Source organism: Myiozetetes cayanensis, unplaced genomic scaffold, assembly GCF_022539395.1.
Source record: "Myiozetetes cayanensis isolate MyiCay16 unplaced genomic scaffold, myiCay2020 scf1, whole genome shotgun sequence".
Classification (NCBI taxonomy): domain Eukaryota; kingdom Metazoa; phylum Chordata; class Aves; order Passeriformes; family Tyrannidae; genus Myiozetetes; species Myiozetetes cayanensis.
In genome coordinates this window covers 115,596,654-115,619,745 of record NW_026086604.1, presented here as the reverse complement: position 1 = coordinate 115,619,745, position 23,092 = coordinate 115,596,654, and the positions used below count along the sequence as shown (strand labels likewise).

The 23,092-nt window shown below is 40.0% G+C and overlaps 1 protein-coding gene across 1 annotated transcript in view; it reads right to left on the bottom strand.

The window, feature by feature from the left end:
- RFTN1 (raftlin, lipid raft linker 1) overlaps positions 1–23,092 on the bottom strand; it is a 98,036-nt gene that overhangs the window by 56,021 nt on the left and 18,923 nt on the right. The window contains exon 3 of the mRNA XM_050321361.1: positions 569–755. Within this exon, the coding sequence (XP_050177318.1) occupies positions 569–755 (187 nt within the window). The remainder of the gene's footprint in view (positions 1–568; positions 756–23,092) is intronic.

The following is a 23,092-nucleotide window of genomic DNA, read 5'->3' as shown; positions in this document are numbered from 1 at the left end:
ATACATTCTAAGAAACTGAACAAAGCAGGAGAGCAATCTTTTTGTTTGATGAGTTCACACTGACTGAAAATGTAAAAGAAATGTAAAAGAAATTGCTTAGAGGAAAGAAAGGCCTAAAGTCTACACATAAATTTAAGAAGTATGCATTAGTACTATAGTTCTCAAATTAACTGCATTAACTGTAACTGTTCAAATACAAAATATGCCTTTGTTAAGCAAACATTTCTTCTGTCTTACTCTAATAAATTGTTAAAGGGTACCAACAAGACCATCCTCACAAATTGTCAGGCATAGGGCTTGTTTGTTTGCCTCTCATGACAACACATCCCAAAATACAGAGCATATTTCAACTTGTTATTCTCTGAGTTGTCTGCCAAACTGCAGACGAATTGTAAACATGGAGAACATGTTAAGCCTATTCAAGCCCACCAAAAAAACAAAAAAGAAAAAGAAAAAAAAATAATCATGTCTTGCACAGTAAACTCTGCTATAATTTCCCAATGTAGGTCAAAACTCAGCGGGAAATCACATTGTCTATTTTTATCCCAGTTCACTGGAACTGCTTTACCTTTCTGTTTTCTTGATAAGCACAGCCCTGAAGATTTGTTCCTGGGGAGTTTTCTCTTTTTCATCAGTTGGTTGCACAAAAGGGTGGACAGCAGCCAAGACAAAGCCCTGCTGGTACAATTCTTGCAGCTGAGCTGGAAGATCACACAAGGAGGAGAGCTTGATTGCAGATGATCCTGGCAGCTCAGCTGGAAACAAAAAGAAATCGGTCAATAATCCTACGCTGGACTATCATGTATTTTAAAATCCAGGCTCTTCAGAGTCAAGCAAGCTTCACACTGATCTACAATATTAACACCAAAAGCAGCCTTTCCTGACTCCCATTTTGTATTTCAGATTTTAGGCAGGCTGTCTTGGCGAAGGACTTGTATTACACAAGAGGCTGGTGCAATTAAACAGATACATTAAAATGCCAAATTCACTGCATAGTCCGGCAGAGATGAAATGAAGAATTTAATAAAAACAAGGCAGTCGGTCAAAAGATATTTCAAGTTTTAGTAGTAGTCATAGTGATGCAAGTAGAGTCAAAAATACAAAACAAGAGAAGAAAGACAGTCAGTGAAGGTAGAACATGTCAAATTCAAAAGCAATAAAGAGAAGCATCCATCTACAAAAGGTTGTATTATCAGATTAATGGATCACTGATGCAAAATGCTGATGAGACCAACTCTCTGCCAATACGTCTTAAGACCACTTGGGTAGCAAAGAGTAATGCATACCTACAGCGATGAGACACTAAACCTTATACCTCAGGGTTTAAGGAAACCTATACATATCAGAGACGAGGATGAGATATAGTATATGAAAATAATCCTTTTCCAATCTGCTTACTGTAGGGTTTTATGCCTGCCTGTGAAGTATTTGATGCTGACTCCTGTCAGACACTCGAAACACACACATATACTTCAGCAATTGGAATCCTGTGGGCTTCAAAAGAAAATCCCATAAATCACCTAAAACAACCTTCTATTCTCTTCCTCTCTCTGTCAGTAATTCTTCATACGTTTTTCATATCTTGTGTGAAAAGGCATCTTTCTTTCCTGACCTTTGCCTCTTCATTTCCATCTCTCTTGGAGGACATTTATTATTTCAACCATAAACCATGCAAGAGCATATAGGGTGTTGAGATGTTCCTCCCTTCCCACTAAAACCAATAGGGAAGGGATGCTGCAACAAACACAACAGGAGTTCCCAGAATCTTGCATGCCTTCACTAAAAAAACCAGCACCGGAGAATAGTTTGTATGAAAGATGCCAGCGATGCAAAATAAGGTTTCATTGTAGTGCTTTTTTTCATCAAACCGTGTGTGGCTACTCTTTATGAATAATTTAAGAGGTTATCAAAAAACTAATAAATATTCAAACCAAATAATACAGAGGAATAATTTAAATAATAATAGAATAGATGGGCTTGGTATGTTTCTTTCTTCATATAAGACCACGTTCCAGAAGAGGATAATGGAACTTTTTTGACCAGGAGTTTAAGATGCAGAATTTCTATTATTTTTGCAAATCAAATGAGATCCAAGCAACGTGTACAGTGACAGACAATAGGGCTCTACCTTCTATGACAGCATACAAATCTCTTCAGAGTCATAAAAAGAGATGGCACAATGAATAATGCATAATAAATAATAAAACCAACTGTTACTTACTGGACCCTACTGGGGATCAAAATGGGGAAACCCAGAGGTTAGAACTCCATTTGCTCTCCTGTGGCTCAGACACTCTAAATATTTTTGACTACACTGCAAATAATTTAAATAATTAAAAAAATATGAAAATCAGAATAACTTTCTAAATGAGGGGTTTACTTGAATACAATGGAATGACTAAACACTACTCAGTAATGTTAATTCTGGTAATAGTTCTCCAATTTTTAACAATCATCTGTGAAAATCGATGCTCGCCTTGCATATGCACACAGTACCAGGATTCTTCTGAGGATACCTTGGTAAAAATTAGTAGGAAGTCTAGTCATTAACACAGGAGAGTGATTTCTTCCTCCTAAAAGCTAAACATGAGGGGAAAGTGTGAAAATGCATGTAATTGGAGCCTTGGGATGTAACTTGATTAAAAAAGAAAGGTAATAGAAAATAAGAAATGGGTGGGATCATCCAGCTGGTTCATCCTATTACCTAGAGGCAGGATTAGTTCTAGTTTAGTTATTTCTCATAGTTTTTCTCATCTATTTTTAAAAACCTTTAGTAATGGAGATTCCACAAGCCCCAAAAGTCATGTTTCAGCACTTCTCTATTCTAACTATTCCAAACCTTTTCCTAGCACCTAGTCTAAATTTCCCGCTCTGAAATTCAAGATTGCTACTTCCCTACTAGAGTATTTCTTTTCTGCAGCAGCATTTTGTAATTCCTAATACCTGTCATTCCTTAATCTTACTTTCTATAGACTGTATAAACTCGGTCCTTTCATTGTTCCTGTTCTCTTGTGGGGTTTTTTATTTCTAAATAATTTTTGATGGTTCTCTTCTCATTCTCTTAAATTGGTCCACATTTTTCTTCAAGTATCGTATGTGAGTTTCACTACAGTGATCCAGCATAAGTCTCATCACTGCTTCGTAGCACGGAAAAGCTCTTCAACACTTATTACATCTCATATCAGTTTACATCACTGGGGAGGGAAGGAAATTATTTTCCCCACAAATAACAGTGGCCAAATCATAGAATCATAGAATCATAGAATAGATTGGGTTGGAAAAGACCTCCAAGATCATCAAGTCCAACCCCTGATCCAACTCTAATTACTATATCATGGCACTAAGGGCCATGTCCAATCTCTTTTTAAAAACCTCCAGGGATAGTGAATCCACCACCTCTCTGGGCAGGCTGTTCCAATGCCTGATCACCCTCTCTGTAAAGAATTTCTTCCTAACATCTAACCTAAGCTTTCCCTGGCAGAGCTTGAGCCCATGTCCCCTTGTCCTGTTGTTGGTTGCCTGGGAGAAGAGACCAAACCCCACCTGGCTACAACTTCCCTTCAGGGAGTTGAAGAGAGTGATGAGGTCACCTCTAAGCCTTCTCTTCTCTAGACTAAACAACTCCAGCTCCCTCAGCCTCTCCTCATAGGACTTGTGCTCAAGTCCCTTCACCAGCCTGGTTGCTCTTCTCTGGACCCGCTCCCAGCACCTCAATATCTTTCCTGAACTGAGGGGCCCAGAGCTGAACACAATACTCAAGGTGCGGCCTCACCAGTGCTGAGTACAGGGGAAGGATCACTTCCCTGCTCCTGCTGGCCACACTGTTCTTGATGCAGGCCAGGATGCCATTGGCCTTCTTGGCCACCTGGGCACACTGCTGGCTCATGTTCAGCCTCCTGTCGATCAGCATCTCCAGGTCCCTTTCTACCTGGCTGCTCTCCAGCCAGTCTGTCCCCAGCCTGTAGCGCTGCAGGGGGTTGTTGTCCCAGCTCTTAATGAATTTTGTTTTTTTTCTTTCAGTTTTCAAGGGCCATTCTGGATTCTGATTTCTAATGCAAACAGCACTTGTCAGGTTGACAAAACTCAATTAACACACTCAGCAGTCCATTGCTGTAATAGTTAATGCAAATAATGAATTTTAACAGACTCTGAACATAACTATTTTAAGCTTTACAGTCAATATATCTTTACGGGTCGATGCAGAACTATTGCCAATTTCTCCTTGGACTAGAGATCCTTTGGAGAGAAAGGACAGTTCCTGTTACACAGCTGATGCCCACAAAGCCTACACGAATTTCCTGAGTCTACCAACCTGTGCTGTGCATTCTTGTTATTCTATAACTGGTTTGTGCGATGCAGATCCCTCCCCAGAAATCTACTCGTGCTACTCATCATCCTCTGGTCATTTTATAAATAAGATATTTCTTCCAGTATCTTTCTAGGCATTAAGTTGGGCTAACAATCATACAGTTCTCTTTAAAGGTCGGTTAAAAAAGGACATCACACTTTCCCAGAGAGCTGCATTCATCCTTCAACATTCTTTAGTCTAAATGGTAAGATTTCAATTGTTTTTTCAGCTAATTTCTCTAAGGTGCACACCTGTAAGTTCAACCTACTTGAAAACACCTAATTTATGAAATCAGTTGTCAATCCAATTTTTCCTTACTTTAACTTAGAAAAATGCTAACATTTTCAGAAAACCTTACACAACTTCCAGTAAAAAACACTGAACCATTTGGTTTAGTTCTTAAAGAGAATTCTAATCATGCCACTTTGGGAAGTAAAAGGAAAACGAAAATCGTGTACAACAGGGACTTGTGTAAGGTAAAAGAGCAAACGAAATACTAAATAAAATCTTGCATAACTCCAGTGCTTATAAGCCTCTATTTTGCCAAAAGATAATGCTGACTTCTTTCAGCAGCCTCCTTGCTGCTCTTGAACCACTGGTTAGCTCTAGGTTTTACATTCTGGTCCATGTTTCCCTATTTATTCTTGCACTTCACAACTTGACCTCAAAAGATTCCTTTGTTTATCCTGTCTACATCGAGATGAGTGTGTAAGAAACTTGTAAATGACAGAGGCGGTGATTTTCAATTTGGCTACGGCTGGAAGTGGAAATAGTGGTGCTTGCTGCTTCTGGAACTGATTACAAGGCAAATTAATTTGTTGCCTGACTGATAATTGAAGCTGAAAACACTTCCAGCAATGCTCAGATACATACAGAAAACTACAACTTAGAGATCCTTCAAAAAGAAACAAAACAACTGATATCCTTAAGGTGACTTTCCTAGGTCTAGGGACTTGTGTACTCTTTGCTGCTAATGGAAAAACCTGACCAAACACTCACACTGTCCTCATCTTACCACAGAAAAATCAATAAAAGGAGTGAGTTTCCATAAAAATTTACAGGTTGTGTCATGTATGTATGAAAGGGGTCATCTCTGCAACTCCAAAAAGCAATTTATGGGAAACAGAGAAAGGAGGCACAATCTGCCACAGGGATCCTGAGGGACTGAAAGCAGGTTGAGAAATATGATTGGGGTGACAGGTATTGAAGAGAACTTGTTCCTCTGGTGTTAAAGAAGCTCCTCTTTCCCTCCCAGTGGATCATCCAGGGCTCCTACCACAGAGATCAAAGAGCCACTGACCAGCCTCAAACTGAAGCATCTCATATGACCTCTGACAATTGCGCTACAGTCCACGCTAAAGAGGTAGATGTATCCCGATCAGATATTAGGGGAAAAGACAATTACAGCAACTGTTTACAAAAAGTAGGATCATTTTTCTATATTAAAACAATAGATTTGGGTACCTTTGAGATGCCATAAACTGACACTCTGAAGTAATAAAGGTTTACTATGCTTTATAAAATAATGCCTGGATTCACCTATTAGCCCATGCTTAGTGACAACAATCAAGGACAGTACATCTTTATATAATACATACTCAACAGAATTAAATGCTTTTAACTCTATCCTGTTTGATAAGCAGCAACTTCCTCTTCTTTATAGTTACATTTAAGACAAAGATAAAACAAATGTTATTGTTTTTTAATTTCCTTTTACTTGAATGATAGCTATGCTCCAGGAAAACTACAATGTTAAATGCCAAAATGGCATTTATTTCATTTCTCTTTAGTGAAATGGTCAAATTCAGGGTCAAATTTGTGTCTTAGTTTCTCAGTGCTCTCATCCTTAATACTTTATTTAAAAGGACAAGCATACAGTTCTACTCTAAATTTTTATTATCCTGTGTATCTACTATCCTGTAAGATTTGCTTGTTTTGCTTGCTCCAACAAAACAAAGTAAGTGTTGGGATTTTTTGGTCTTCATTTTTTAACATGTTTTTCTGATTAAGCTTGTAGGCTCTTATTCCAGTCACAGCTGTTGAAGGCGGAGGAAACCCTCAGTGACAGTTCACATTACGCATGAAAATGTTCCACAAAAATGATGGGGACTCCTTTTTAACTATTTTTTGCTCCCTTTTTAAGTTTCCGTGTTCATCTGCATTTTTCATGTTCCTCAATTTACTATAAAACATAAAATAAGCCTTTTTCATAGAATAAGCCTTTTCATAGAATTGGCTTGGGTTGGAAGGGACCTTAAAGGTCACGTAGTTCCAGTCCCCCGCATTAAAACAAGCCCAGATCAAATTGGTGTGTACACAGATCGTACACATTCTCCGTCTATAGTGGGTACAGAAGAAAGCACTTTGCCCAAGATGTGACACTGAAACAAAAGCCAGACTGGCAAACTCAACAGACCCACACTATCGAGCAATGCAGCAACTCAGTTACCTGGTAGCTGCATGCACATTACTCCTATTTCATAGAATCATGGAATAGCTTGGGTTGGAAGGACCTTTAAAGATGGTATAGTCCAGTTCCCACTGCAAGGCGCACGGACATCTTCAACTAGATCACATTTCTCAGAGTCCCATCCAACCTGGCCTTGAACTTATCCAGGGATGGGGCATCCACCACTTCTCTGGGAAAACTGTACCAGTGCTTCACCATCCTCATCATAAAAATTTCTCCCTTAAGTCCAATTTAAATCTATCTTTTTAGTTTAAAACCATTATACCTTGTCCTATTGCAGCAGACCCTACTCTAAAACGTTTGTCTCCATCTTTCTTATAAGCTTCCTTTCAGTACTGAAAGGCTGTAAAAGATCATCTCGGGGCCTTCTCTTTCCCAGCTGGAAAACCCCAACTCCCTCAGTCTTTCCTCATATGAGAGGTGCTCCAGCCCTGTGATCATTCTGTAGCCCTCATCTGGACCTGCTCCAACAGGTCCATGTCTTTCCTGTGCTGAGGATCCCAGAGCTGGATGCAGGTGGGGTCTCTCCAGAGCAAAGTAGAGGGGCAGAATTACCCCCCTTGACCTGCTGGCCACGCTGCTTTGGATGCAGCCCAGGATATGGTTGGATTTCTGGACTGTGAGCACACATTGCTGGGTCACACACAGTTTTTCATCCACCAGCACCTCCAAGTCCTCAGCAGAGCTACTCTCAATCCCTTCACCTCCCAGCCTCTACTGATACCTGGGACAGCCCTAACTCAAGTGCAGGACTTTGCACTTGGCCTCGTTGAACCTCATGAGGTTCACACAGGCCAACTCCTCGAGCTTGTCCTTGAGGGGAATCCCAACCCTCAGATGTCCCAACTGCACCACTCAGCCTGGTGTCATCTGCCCACTTGCTGAGGGGACACTCTGTGTGATTTGACCAGGCCTAACACACATCAGCAGGCTCAAACGCTTCAGGAAATACAGTCCTAACTGTTTTCCCAATCCATGGTCATTCCGGTAAGCCACTCCTGTTCAAGGCACTCATAGCCAGTGAATCTATAGAGTCACTTGTACTCCTCCTTGTACCTCCTACACACAAGACTTGCAGGCCCTTCTACAAAGGTACAGATGCTTCAGGTGACTCAGGGAAAGAACTTCTTCTTCCCAGGAGAGCTGCAGGGCTTATGGAGCATTCCTCCAAAGAGGGAGGTGGCTGACAGGAGGGCCCCAGCAGCAACCTCAGCACAGCTCTCCCTCTCCCCACTGCAGGCTCAAAGCCACTTACTTGAACTCGAGCAGGGCTGAGCCTGTGAGCTGTGAAGAAGCAAACATTCAAACACGCTACACACTTAGTCACTGCTACTCACTACTTCCACACACCTCCCCTACACAGCATGAATTTTTTGCTGCTGTCCTTCCAAAGCACCCAAATCTCCCCCCTGCACTCTGCAGAGCACATAGGAGACCACCTGAAAGACCCTGAAGAGTGCCCAGGTGTTAGCATTTACAGTCCTTAACAAATCTAGCAAGGAGAACATCAGATGAAAACAAGGTACAATCAAAATTACGGTCATACAGCAACAAAGCCGTTACCACAACACCATCCACTGATACCCTGCAGGGCTTTATAATAGATCTGGCTATTTACCTCCTGCCTTTAGTGACTGCTTCATGGAAAATAGCATTACCTTGCTCTGTTGCACCTCATGCATCCCACCAAGGCTGTCATAATTGCATGTCTGCTGGCAGGAAACTAAATAGCAACAACGAATGGAGACAATAATGTGGGAAGATAGTATATCAATGAGCACGTGTGTGAGCAAATGCATAAGCCTGGCTCAAGTCCAGAAAATTTCCCATGTTTTCACACAGGGCACTTCCCAAGCATGTTTGTGACTGTTCATAACAGCCCTGATCACGCTGCAGAACTGCAAAGCAAGCACATTTCCTCTTTTTAGCATGAGGATTGCTGTTTCTTAATTTAACATTAATTCCTTTCCAGCAACTTTAATCTAATTTAAAGAAATCTACAGCAGATTAAGTTCTAGAAGGGCAAAACACTGTCTTTGTATCAGGGTCAGCCAAAGAAATTTAACTAGAAAGTTTACTGTCAAAAGATGCAGTTTCACCTACATTAAAACATTTTGTAGGAACACGTCAATTGCAGCAAAGTTTTTAATTTGGATGATATTCAGAAGTTTAAATAAAAGTAATGTATGCATGTTTCACGTGATCAGAGTGGTTAAACAACCACATTTTTTCCAGTGGTTCTCTGAATTTCCACTTCACTTGAAATTTTGGAATTACCTGTATTACTGGAACTGTGATTTCCTTTTGGAAGGTAGAATTGCAGTGACAGAAGTTGCACGATCACAATTAGGATACACAAACAAACCAGTAGTGCTACAAGCAGCTTGTGCCAGCAAGCTGAAGGCCGGCTGCTAAATGAAGGACCATCCTGTCAGGCCTCTTTTTGGTTTGCCAAAGTCCTTGGGTTTCTCTGTGCAGGCCCTGAGGGCTGAATGTACTCATACCACAGCTCCTCACAGACAGCTGTGAACTGTTGGATTTTGTCTAATAATGCAGCACAGACTGGAAAAGTTTTCCTCTCTGTACTATAAATAAGAAAGTTTTTAAGGCACTTTTCACTGACTAATTTAGCAGTTAGTTTGGAACAGCTGAAGGAATCCAGATCATCATCCTTTCCAACTATTAAGGCTTGGTAAGGCCAATTTGTTACTCTGGAGAGTAGAAAGCAAACTGTTACTTCAGTATTATCAAAACACTTACAGACTGATCCTGGGAGAAGGTTATTCCAAATCAGTGTCAATCTCTAACAAAAAAAATTTTAAGGCATCCGTTGCAAACTTTCCATTTCTTTGCTACAAGCACTAAGGGACTCTCACGCAGCACAAATCCTTAGTGTGGTAGAACAGTGCAGTCATGTAACTCTCACTTAACTACTGTTTCCTCATTCAACCCACAAATAGTTTCTTGTCAATGACAACAACACAAACTTCCCAGAGAATCAGAGTACTTTTAATAAAGGCAAACCCACTAATAATGCAACCTAAAGAACACAAAGCAGTAAACAGATTTCTGGCAAGTTTTGTGACGAATTCCAAGTAACTGTTACCAAACTAAACCCCACCAAACAAATGCTAAAGCAGTATGACTAGCATAGCAGAAAACATATGGTACTTCTGACACTACCACACAGTTTGAATTACCTGAAACACACTAATGCTAGAATTTAATGAGCTAATAGCTCAAGCTTTTGGAGTAACAACTACACAAGCTGTACTACAGTCTTTTTTTCCTTCTGAATGGAGTTTGGGCTTCCATGAGGTTCCTTAGTTTCAAAGAGAAGGCAGATAGTCTTGGTGCACTACTCTTCAGGCTGTTGCCAGAGGTAAGACACTGGATGTTAATATAACACGCTGATTTTTCAGTTATGCTAAATGACATTCCCAGGGCTTTTCTTTTAATCTTCAAGGCAAATACAATAAATGTCCCCATATAAGAAAATAAGGATGAATATGCAAGAGCAATCAGTTCTTCATAAATGAAGGGTGGCTGTTCAATAAGCTCCCAGTGTTTACTTTTAGTGAAAACGTAATAATGGAACTTAGAAATATTCAAAAGCAAAGCGCTGTATCTTAAGAAGGTAGAGAGGAAAAAAATCTGCAGAAAGATTGTGAAACTGCATATTTCCTTAGGAAAGAGCAAACACATGCATGATTCAAACTGAGAAAGTACTAAGATAACTCACAGATGTAATGAGATTAGATGAAGTTGTCTGATCAATTGTGTTGTCTAATCTCATCGCATCTGTGAGTTATCTTGCTTGTTGTCCAGTCAAAGTTTCATTTCTGTGCCTTGCAAGCATAAGATAAATGCCTAAAGAACTGCATACATTTGTCACAAACATGATGTGATTACACAGGGGGCAGTTTTATTTCTGATGTCTCAGAAAAAAGGAAACACCCACGATATCACCTCCACTAAGTTAAGAAACAATCACTAAACAGACGTTTAGTTACCTAAATAAATTAACAAGCACTTCTTAAATGACTCACGTCTTATACCCATTAGCTTGTGGGCAGAATTATGCAAAATGGGCAAAATTAGGACCACCTACTCGAGGCAAAAAGGGTTAATTACTGTGCAAAAAGCAAAATAAAAGAAGCTGAAAAGGGGGAGGGACTTCTCATTTAAACTGTGCACAGAAAAAACCAAGCAAATCCTATCCCTTCTGTACTTGAGCAGCTCTTTGAAATAATGGGTTTTTAATTTGTCCCTCTCTCCTGGTTGCCTGTACTTCCTAAATTGATGCAGACCAAACACAGAGACAATAAAGACTGATAATTTACATTTCACAAATTCAAGAAAACTCCAATTATGCCCAACCAAAAGCAGAAAATGTTCAAAGTTGCAACGTTTTATTCATGCAGACTTGTTATCTGAGTAAGATGAAAAAGACAAGCATTGCATTGAATTACACAGGAGAGAAGGGGTTAATTCTGAACTACAGGAAGGGTCAGCATGTTAATTCACATGTATTTCCACCACCCAAAAAAGCACTGGTTCCCTGTCCTAAAGCCTTTAGACACCAAATGAATCTTCTGATGCCAACACTTTACCTGCCAAAGTCAAGCACTGCACGCTGTTCATTTTAACAGCTTAAGAAGCAGTGAAATAGCATTTCCCATCACTTCCACCTGTGGTGCAGCAAGTCATGTCTCTCACAGCAAGTAGCCAGCAATCAAATACTTTAAAAGGGAGGGAAAGGGGAACTACTTAAGGAGCCAAAAAATAGTACAACTTACTGAAGAGATCTTCTGATATCTTAGAAGTTGGTGGCATCATAAAATTTGGAGGGCTGATGCAGCTTTTCTGCTTTGACCCCTCTCTAGCTAATGTGCTTGCCATTATTCTTAGAACCAATACTAATGAGCACTACCACGTTTCACAGCTAACCCTGCAGCCTACAGAATCCTTTCACTCCCTCCTTCACATACTTTTTTATATGTATTTTGTTTTTTCTCCTGCCATAACCCTCTCCTTCTCCTTTTTCTCTTCCTCTCTCTGTTTTATGCTTCACTTCAATATTCTTTCCATATTTCTGGCAAATTTTTCTTTGCAGATTGTGCAGAATATAACAAAGAAGTAACACTGGTTTCTTTGCAAATTTCACAAAAAGCAAACTAGCACTGCAGTAAAAAAACCACATAAAAAGCATAGATAATATCCTCAGAAGAGCAGAAAAAATCGCCTACTTTAATAAGTTTCAAATTATGCAGCGTGTATTCATTTAACAGTGTACTTTGCTAGATGAGAAAAATATCCTTTGAAACAGAATTTTTAGCACTTCTTAGCTTTTCAAATCACTGTATCCTATTGTCAATAAAATGCTGCATGTGCTGATTCTTTAAGGAGTTAAAAAGCAGAAAGCTCCATGTATCATTCTATGTATTTCCATCCAAACCAACTGAGAACAACCTTTACACTACCATTTTTAATTCTAATCAAGCAGTGGCGAACAAAGTAGCTCCCATTCATTACATGAGATTGTTTTCCACACTCAGAAGATAGTTAATAACTATAAATCTGGCTGAAGCCTAGTTTTCAAACTGAAAAATGACAAGAGGATTTCCAACATTTAAGGGAAAAGGAGGAGAAGGAAGTCAACACAGTGGTAACTGTGGCTAAATATATTCACTATGATCTGATGCACATTTTTAATGATACATTGATAATTGTGATTAAAATCAAAGATTTTATACAATTCAGACAAACAAGAAGATGAAATTGCCATCAAAGTATTACAATAAAGGGGTTTTTTTCCTCCCAGTTCAGTAACTGGAAATTAGAACATTTTAAAAATTTGAATTTTATAAATTCAGCCTTCAACACAAAGATCTAAATTTACTGACATATCCAATAACCTCAGGAAGAAAGGTTAAGATTTATCAAGATAGCTCTTATTCCCCAGGCCAACCTGTGCAACAGAGAACTGATAGTCTCCAGGGAAACCAAAATCCTCTTGGCAGGTCATGCCTGTATATATTTTATCCATAACACTTTGCATTATATACATGGAAAAGGACAGATAGCTTTAGGAATGCTTGAAGGCTTTATTCAAATGTTACCTGCTGGTTTCTGTTTCTTTTCACTTTATATCTCCAGTGTTTCACATGTATTTGCCCCTTCTAATAGGAGTTTTCAATCTTTCTTGTAAAATTTTATTTAGCATGATACTGCATGACAAGTTTGATTTTTTTAAAGCTAAAAAAAGATTTTTTCCAATCGTGTCACCACAGTCCATATACTGCCCTACTTCATACGTTCTCATTTCTTGGCTGCATCAACCAATAATATTCCTTTCCTTCAAAAGGCAGTGGTAGATACTAAGCACTTCATATTTTAAATTAGAGAAAGTACCATAGTGACTTTCATCTTTTTATCTTTTTCCTGGCTTGAAATGTTACATATTTTAGATGAAGTGAAAACACTTCCAAATGATATGTGTTTTTCATTTGGAAGGTAGCACAAAGTGTAACTTCTCAGTGTTCTTTTTGGCCTCCATTAAATCAAACACCCTATTTTAGATAAATGTCTCTTAAACTGTTTTGAGCTTTACTGGCAAAACTAAATAAATGAAGAAAGCAGCCAAAAATGTAGCATACATTGTATAACTAAGGAAGCAGTGTTACTTGAAGGTGTATTCTCAATTAGATTTTGGCACCAGGTTTAGTTATGTTTGAAAAAGAAAGCTAAGAGAATGCTATAGGATTAAATTCAGTATAAACAGAGATATTAAGGGGCAGGTAAATTAAATCAGATGAAAGGGCGTTATAATGGATTTGGATGTTTTTAAACATTACCTTGTAGTGATTCTAAGACAAACACTTCTCTGGATACCTATACAAGACCCAGAACATAAAACAGTTGTTACATTATGAACAGAAACAAAACTGAGCCATCTAACTCCATCAAAATTTTCAGAAAAACACCAAATTTTAAAAAGGAATAGAAGCAAATTAGATCTGGCTCAGTTTCCATTTGCGAGGTCTGCTTGAGGAAGTGCAATGAAAAACCAAATGCAAAAGATTCTCCAGAAAGTATTTACTATTCCTCTCAGCTCTCCTGCCCCACACTTCTACTTCTTGTTGTACTGATAACAGAACTGTATTCCTACCACGGCAAATTGTAAGAATACCTCTGTTAGGGTATAAGAATTTCATGTGAAGAGTTTGTGTCTCTACAAAAGCAAGATCAAAATTCTACTGTCACAGCAGACTTCCTATCACCCTCACAAGACTTGCCCTCAGTGCCACTGGTGAGCAGTACTTGGAGATCTCAGCTACCCCACGGCATCAAAGGGAGCAATCCAGTTGAAACTAAAGCTTTTCTGGTATTTGCAGCAAAACAGGGCTGAAGAGGAGGATCTTGAGGTCCAAATCCTCATAGTCCAAAACTGTCACAGGAAACCCACGACATGCTTAATGTGCAAAGATTTGCATGAAAACATATGAAAATACAGTGCAGCAGAAATCCCTATCAAGCAATTTCCCCAATGGTTCCTGATGAATTTGGCACATGGAAGAGCCGTGTATTACCCCATCTACGATTTTTACAATGACCACATAAACTACAATTAATTCCAGAAGACATAAAGCTGGAACCACCAAATGGATCAGTTACTTTGCAACAAATTAGGCAATTGCATGAATTAAGCAATTGCAAAATGAGGTAAGGGAGAGTTCCAGATATGCAAAGACCTACTTTACAGTCAATATGCTGTTGCATCTACTAATTGGTACACAAAGGTGGTTAAAGACATGATTAAAATCAGTACTAGATAAAACACTTCTTGTTGACTTTTTGCTACCTGTATCATCAGAATACCATCTGTTTATAGTGCTATTCTACAAATTCCTACCAAGTTTTTCTCCGTTAGCTAACGAAGAGAGATTCCCACTGACAAGGCTTTTGTTCTTCAACCTCGCTGCCACAGCCTCAAACTTCCCGTTTTTGGTTTTGTCTTCCCACCTCTTGAATTCCTCATAATGGTGAGAAATAGTGATATATGGCTACATTGGAGCAAGGCACTGGCTCACTGGACAGTGAGCTGTTACCAGGGAGAGCGTGCACATCTTGGTTTTCCTTGCCTTTCCCTGATTAATAGAGGTCTCTTGTCTTCTCTGTCTTCAGCCAGTTTCCATGAAACTAGGAGAAGCCTAATTGTCTTCAAAATTTTCTCACAAATTGCTCTGAAATTGTGTGGTTATAATTATTTGGAGGAATGAGACAGACAGACTGTGAGCCTTTTTTAACTCTCGTTTCCCTAGGAAACCGGTTCAGAAACAAAACAGAAAAATCCATCACACTACCACCTACAAACGCTCAAAAAAAAAAAAAAATCCTTCAAAAACAAGGACCTGAAAAGAAAATACTGCAAAAGGTATTATGGGATATTGCCGTCTGTAACACCTCTAAGGGTGTACTTAACAGTGATAAGGCTTTCACAGAATACTGAAAACGACTAGCAAGCAATAGTTCACCACTGGCACCTAAAAGCAGTATGTCACTGCCAAACACACCACATCACTTCAACTTGGCAAGAACGCTTGACTAAAAGCCAAAAAGTAGTGGAAAAGGCTGTTAAAAGTTAACAAAGCACTTCCCAAAAGCACTGTTTTGTTTTTTTAAGCAAGTCTGCTAGAGCATGGGTGATGGATTTACTGAAGAAAAAAGTTTTTCTTGGCAAAAAAACCCTGCTTTTTTTGCTTAGAGCAAATTTTCCTGTCACTCCCCAGAATTTGAACTCCTACTCCCTCGTTTCAGAAAAATGTGGCCAGTTTCTGTTTTCAAATGAAGAATTCCCACACAGTAATAATGATAGCATGCAAATCCATTGTTTAATATGGGTCATGGGAAAATGGCCACAAATTCAAGCATCATTGCAATGGAACAACAAAAGACAAATTATATTTTTTTAATTTTTATTTTAATTTTGCAATACAATGTTTTTTGTTGCAATTTTGTTTGCAAAGAGCACCAGAGTATTTCTCCAAGTGTTTATGAGAAGGCATCATTTTACCCTTACTTCTCAGCGTAGTTCCGTCAGAAAAAGTGCTTCATTGAAAACACTTATTGGAAATGAAAAGGAAAGAACCAGAGACACCTTATCTTCAAAGTTGCTAAGGAATGAATTAATGAAGTTAATATAATCTAATCCCAAAGTAGTAAGTATACGCAATAAAGATGTAACAGATGTCCTCTCCAACAGGGACAGAATTCTTTTATGATATGAAGGTGGTAATTAAAAAGCATTATGCAGACCATCTTAAGATGGTCTTAGACCATCTAAGACTTCCCTTACCCCCTGGAAGGATCCCTTTTGGGTTAGTGACATCAAAACTTTAATTCCGTAAATGCACATTCTTACCGACTAAATAATAAAACACAGAGGTAAATAAACAGATCACTTGCTCAGTCCCCTTTATGAGGAACAGAAAATACCCTTTATAGGAGGCACAGTGATGTGTGACGATGCACATTCGTGGCGAGCACGCAACAGAACTGTTGGCTGTTACTGCTGTCAGCTCCTGCAAGCACAGGCAGTACCTCAGGGGCAAACCTGTGAAAGAAGGCAAAGCACAGCGCCTCTGTGCACTGGCCAATACTGTTTTCTTACTGTTCCTAACAAAGCAACCCAAAGAGAGGTCACAAGCAGTCTCACATGGCTCTAACTTCTAATCATATGACAGCCCACGTCACTTTGAAGACACTTTCACTTCTCCCTGGTCCTAAATGGATTCTGCAAAACAGAGAACCATTTCTAAGTTCTTTTATGTCAGGAAAGGCCAGACCTGCTACTGGCTAATAATGAAATATCACTGATAAAGCCGTCTACAACAATGTTTCTGGAAGGTTCCCTGGAAGGGTTCCCTGGAAGTATCTGTTGATGAGAAGACCAAATTTTTAACAAAAATTTACTATAATAAAAAAAAAAACCCTAAACATAAAACAAAGACAACAAGTAGTGCAAGAGCGCAGCTTGAAAACAAAGTCTTACAATTATAAAGTGTTGTATTCAGTGAACATGTGGTGAAGAACAATGAAAATAATCCCACAGAATCTGTACAATTTTATCTATTTGATCACTTGAAAGGCTTCATCAAGGCATTCAACCCAGCTGGAAAAATAGGGTCGAAGGACTGCAGAGAAAGACAGATGCTGCATCTGAGCTGAGCATTCCTAAGTAAATAAACAACAAAAACAAAACAAAACAAAAAAAGCAATTCTGACACAGTTCCAAACTTTATGAGACATTAACTTAACAAAAGACCATTTATCCTGTCACTCTCTTTTTGTTCTTTTGTTTTGTGATTTGAGATAGAAGTAGATGCTAATTTTTTTTGCTTACCAATAATCTGTGCAATAACTGCTAGTGAATTAACCCATGCAATTTAGCACTATTTGTCAATTCTTTTATCAGTTGTTATTAAGAAATTCAGGAAACAATTGTTCAAATAAAAGAACACTGCAGAGGGCTTAGCAACTGAGGAACTACAGCAGTAGACTGTTGTTTATTTATATTTCACCAGCAACCATGTCTTGGCTTATCTCTAACTTTCTAAAAAATTCTATCTATTTATTTGCAAACCTCATACCTCATTCTCTTTCAGATTTAAGGCCTTTTATCAATTCATTTGGAAACACATGGCATCTTTAAGACTTCTCACATCCCTGATGTCTTTAATTTTTTATGTGCCACATAGTACGCAAAAGCCTCTGTATTCTCAGACTGAGATGAACTCTTTCAACTGATGACTGTTTAACAGAGACAGATAATATTTCTGCAGTTCTTAACTCACCTGATGACTGTCAAGCTTGTCTTTCGTGTGTTGATCAAGAGCTGCAGCTTGCAGCAAAGGCTTAATGAGATTCTCTTCCCCTTGAAAGCACTGTTTTTTTCAAGAAGAATCTGTAGCTAATCACTGCAAGTCTCAAGTTGAGAGGATGATTATTTGGGGGGAGAAGGAAGCTGAGAGTTCTGTACAATTTGACTAAATAGAGCTTCATTGTCTATGAAATAAGCAGGGTTTGCAAAAAGCAATCGGTCGGGAAGCCTTCAACTTGCAGTTCCTGTGCAAGACTTTATCACAGTGCATGGGTTACCACTTACCAGGAAGAGCCATACCAGTTCACTGCAGTGGCTGCTGAGCAAGCATCAGCTGAAACTTCTCATATGCCACCCTGTATCTTCGGAAACTCCCTGACACTGCAGCTGATCCTGAGTTTATCATATAGCACAGTGTGTCACAAGTATCAAATCATTTGCAAAAGCATGACTGCACACAAACCAAGAGTTTGCTGGGTGCGCAAGTTATATCACAGAAAGCAACCTGCAATTTCATGCAGTAATTGCATCACTCGGACTTCTCTTAAGTCCAGGATATTACACATTTGTACGACTGCAATAAGATGAAACCAAGTCACTAAGACTTGTGTTTAGTGTTTTAGATACTGAGAAAAAATATACAACACATGCCAGGGTTTTGCCAAGATTCCTGAAGGAGTGCCAAAGGAGCTAGTGTATGGCAAATGCTAATAAGTCCTTGTCCTCTACATAAGCCACGAACATATTTCCAGACTGCCTCCTCGCTTAAAGAGAAGGCCACAATCTGGAGGCCTGGATCGATCATTATCAGCTTTGTAATATGTTACAGCTGCAAGACAGTAATGTTCAAATGGTATTTCACCAAATTATTACACTGATGAGTTTTGAAACTGCTGCAGACTATCTGTGAACCAGCAAACACCTGAAATGCAGCACTAAACTAAGACCTAATGCAAAAAAGGTGCGTTAGACCATGCCCAGTGTGATCTGTTTGCTCGGCAGTACTTTTATATCATCTACAGACTTATTAGGCTACCTATCACCTGTGCACATTCACACAGGCACTGAAAACCAAAACAGTAGGAAAGGACTCAGGTAGATAATGCACACTCGTGGGCATAAGATCAATGCCTCTCTCTATACAAAGTCAAGGTAAAGAAAATGCAGGGCAGACATTCACACACAAAACTAGTGCAAATGCTGTAAGAGCACTAACCTGAAGAACAGTTAACACTTGAGACCCAACCATTAAGGTTTGCAAACTACATTATTTTGCCGAGTACAATATTCATAACCTTATTTAAGTTGCAGTCACAAATTGTTGCTAGAGCAACAATTCTATGCATTTACAGGACTGGACAAAGAAAATGAGAAATCCTGCAGTTTCCATGCACAATAGACATCATAGATTTAAGCTACCTAAATGTTCTCAGGTTATCCTTCAAACAAAATTTAAATTGAATGTTGATCTTTTCTAGAAATGATAGCGTTTTGAGGTTTAAAGTAACCTTTCCCAGTTCAGTAACAAAATAAGTCTAAGACAATCAGGGGAGGTTTTTCATGTCACTTCAATTTCAAAAAAAAAAAAGAAAAAGTTGTCATGGAAGACCCAAAAGGGATCTGAATCCAGAAACGTAAGTTGACTTCCTCAGTAAAAGACCATGTGCCTGCCCATGCATGATACCATGGGATTTTTTATTCAGGCAAAACTCGACAGCAAATCTTGTCAGAATGACAGCAGCAGTCCTTGCCAGGCTTCACTGATACAACACAACAAAAAGGCATCCCTCTGGCCATGGAAAACTCCCTAAACCCTGAAAACTCATGCAATGCCACATCTTAACATGTCAAATGATATCTGTACCTCTATTTTTACAGTCCCCACGACTGTAAGTTTTTTTAGTTTGTGTGTTCCTCTCCTCCTGCCCCTTCATATTCTTTCCTTATTTTATCTGCTCTATTTTCTCCTGCTGTCCCCTCCTTTTTGAAGATTGTGTCTCCTTTTCCCACTGTGCACAAGTACTTGCACCTATCCTGGCAACAAAGTGAGCAGGCCATAGTAAGTCATGCTAACACCACATTCTTAGCCTTCCAGATACAAAGAGGTGCTTCTGTGAAGCCCCTTCCCTGTCCAAATACAGGGGAACACAGCAATAGCATTACACACAACATTTGGGGTCTCCATGTCCATGACCCACAACTGGTCCAGGCCAGGGTGGTTCTACCTCTCCAGAAGACACAGCACTAGGTGGCAGAGGCTGTGCACTCCCCTTCTGCACTCGTGACAAGTCACCTGGTCCCATACACCCCTTAGAGGAACAGCAGGAATGTTTTATGGTGTAGGCCATATCAGCACATGACCCTTTTTCCTTGTCTTTGTCCCTGCTCCTGAGGTTCCAGATCCCATTTTTCCTCCTTTGCTTTCCTTATCACTTTCCTTGTAACTTTTGGGCCGTGGTAGTCTCATCTGAGAAAAAAGTTGGCCAAGGTGTTCCTTGAACTCCTTCTCTGACCCGTGGTTGTTTAGCTGCAGCTGTGCCTTCCACTCCACTTTTTCAGCAGAGAAGCCTAAAGTGTCTGTGTTTTCTGGGCGCAGCAGCAGGAAAGCTATGGCAGGGAGCCTGGGCTAGGGATGCTATAGCTCAACACAAGGCTGACAGATATCTTGATTGCTGCATTTTTTCTGTGGGAAAGAGTGTGCAGGCAGTTTCTAGGATTGAAGGATTCTGGCTATGAAGACCCTTTGGAGCTTCATACGAGCTGACATGTCAGCTGAGTGTTGACAGCCTATCAAGCAGCTGACAGGGCACGGTCCTTCTCTGAACGGGGTGCTTCAGCCAAAAGCTTCGGAACAGGACTGGCAGGCCATTTCCTCTGCAAGCTAAGAGAAAAGCAAGAGAGGAACAGATGCTTCCCAGGGAGAGATACATGTTTTCTTGCTGAGAGTAGGACTTAATCAGACTGTACTACCCTCCTTCCTCCTCCTTAGAAGTCTCTCCCCTACAAGCCGGTGGAGCAGAAGGGCAGACTTTATTACCGTTTCTTTTGTCAGATCTCCTTCCTTTGTCACTTCTCTTAAGAGCAGGGCTCAAGTTTGACCCTCACCCCTCCCTTTTCCTGCGTGGTTTGCTGCTGCTACTTGTCAGCCATATTTTTCCTTAGCAAACAACTGAGTCTGAAGCTTGTTATGCTTCCTGAGGGCCGTTGAGCCAGCAGCTGAAGGCATCTGCCAACAGGGAGAAAAAGTCAAAACAGGCACTGAGAGTCAGGCAAGAGACTATGCCCATGTAGGACAGCCAAATGCCACTAGGAAAAGTGTGAATCTCCTCACTTCTAGACACTCAGCTCTGCTGATCCTCTCTGCAAGAACAGTGTTTGGAACTGTCTGGAGGATAACACTGCAGAACTTGATCATAATTTTGGCCACTGCAAACTTGTCCTCTCTCCCCAAACTGGCCAGCCACTGACCATCAGCTACTGCAGTTATGAGACTCCATAGGGTGACTGCCACACCCCTGAAAGCAAGTCTGGATTCCCAAAATTTTACCCAGTCATGGCAAAGTCATGGCAGTGTACCAGTGCAAATTCTGGCCTACCACACCATCCTCAAGTGCAGAGAGGCAACCACCAGCCCTAGCAGTCGAATTTTGTGTCCCACGCCCATGGTACCCTCCACTGTATATAGGGACACAAAAGACTTAAAAGGTAAAGCATGGTCCATGCCTTCCTCCTCAGACAAAGGTAAGGAGGAAGCAGGCAGGAGTCAGCTCATCTGGAGTGTGCTCAAAGAGTAGTTGCCACAGCTGCCAGTGGCAGAAAAAGTCAGGAGAAGTTGTCAGGAAGTAGCTGCAATGGTAGCATGTATGAAAATGCAGGAACAGAAGACAAACCCAGAACAGATGTAGAACAGAAATTAAGACGTGTTTCTGAATGTGAAATTTCTTTACAAGTGTCACTGGCAGAGCAACGACAAGCAGAGTCATATGCGTGAGACAGACATTGGGACAAAACGGCACCTCCTGGAATGGCCCCCAGAAGGGCTTACAAGCCAGATGGGAATGTTTCTCAGATACCTTTCCTGCAGGCTGCTTTGAAACGTGCAGTGGGATGTCCAGTGTACAGGAAGACACTAACTTCTTTGTCCAAAGTAAAACACTCAAAATGCATTTAATGTGGTGTAAATTCCCCAGAAGCAACTGCTCCAGTCTTGCTGTCTACTCCTCTTGCACCCCAGTACTGGTTTAAGGTAACAAACAGCCTGATACCAGCCAGTACTCTGCTATGGGGACCCTTGGGCCTGACCCACCAAGACACTGTCACAGGCAATGTGAAACGCCTAAGTATCAACACCATTTCCATCACAACAGAGACTCTTCATTCTTCATACAGGAAAATGAGAAATATAAATGGAAACAAAAAAAAAAATTCCCCCACAATCAATGTACATCTACTTTCAGTATGAATAAGAGAAGTGATTTCTCAAGATCAAGAGCAGCTGACACCAAAAGGTCCTTTTTTCTCTCAAAGGGGGTATCCTCCACTCAGAATTAACCCATTCTAAACCTTTCACTTGTATGAGATTTTAACCAAACAACAATAATTTATTTTGTAAATGTGTTAAGAACTCCATTACAATAATGCATAGATTTTACATATCATCTTTTATCTGGATGATGTCCACAAACTTGTAGTAACAAGTCCTAAAATGACTAAGCAGATTACTATAGAGATGACTCCTCATCACTTCTCTCCAGTAATAAAACCATGAGGCATTTGTTCTTTGAAGTTCGAAGCCACTGTGTGATCTCCTGTTCCAGCTAAACACAGGGGAGGTTTTGTTTCTGAGAAAACCAAATTGGGCCCCTGTGGCTTGAAGAATTTCACCATTCCATCAGAAATGCCTGTCTGCTAGCCTTTCAGACTGCCAGGTCTGGCTCCTTAGATCTTGAGCAGCATCAGGAGGATGAAAACCACATGAAGACTGCAAAAATGTGCAAAGCCAAAGGCCAAAGAAAAGACACGGGCACTCGGAAGGATCATGTGCAGTTCCTGAGTTGCTCACAGAAAGAAAAGGTTTCTTGAAGTTGAGAGCTCCTTTTGGACATATCTGTATTCTTCCATGATGTGAGTGAATTACAGCACTCATGTATGAGTGATGTAAGGTATGGAACTCTGGTAAGAACTCACTAACTACACTAAGAAGAACCTTCAGCTAACACAGTAGACACAATCAATTACGACGTGGTAAGAAGGGAGTATTACAGCTACACCCTCTTCAGTCTGAGTGCAGACCAGAAAAGTTAACACAAACCTGACTATTGTGGCACACATTTTTTGACAATGTGGAACACGCATAAATAGAAAAAACAACCTGCAGATGTTCCTTTCCTCC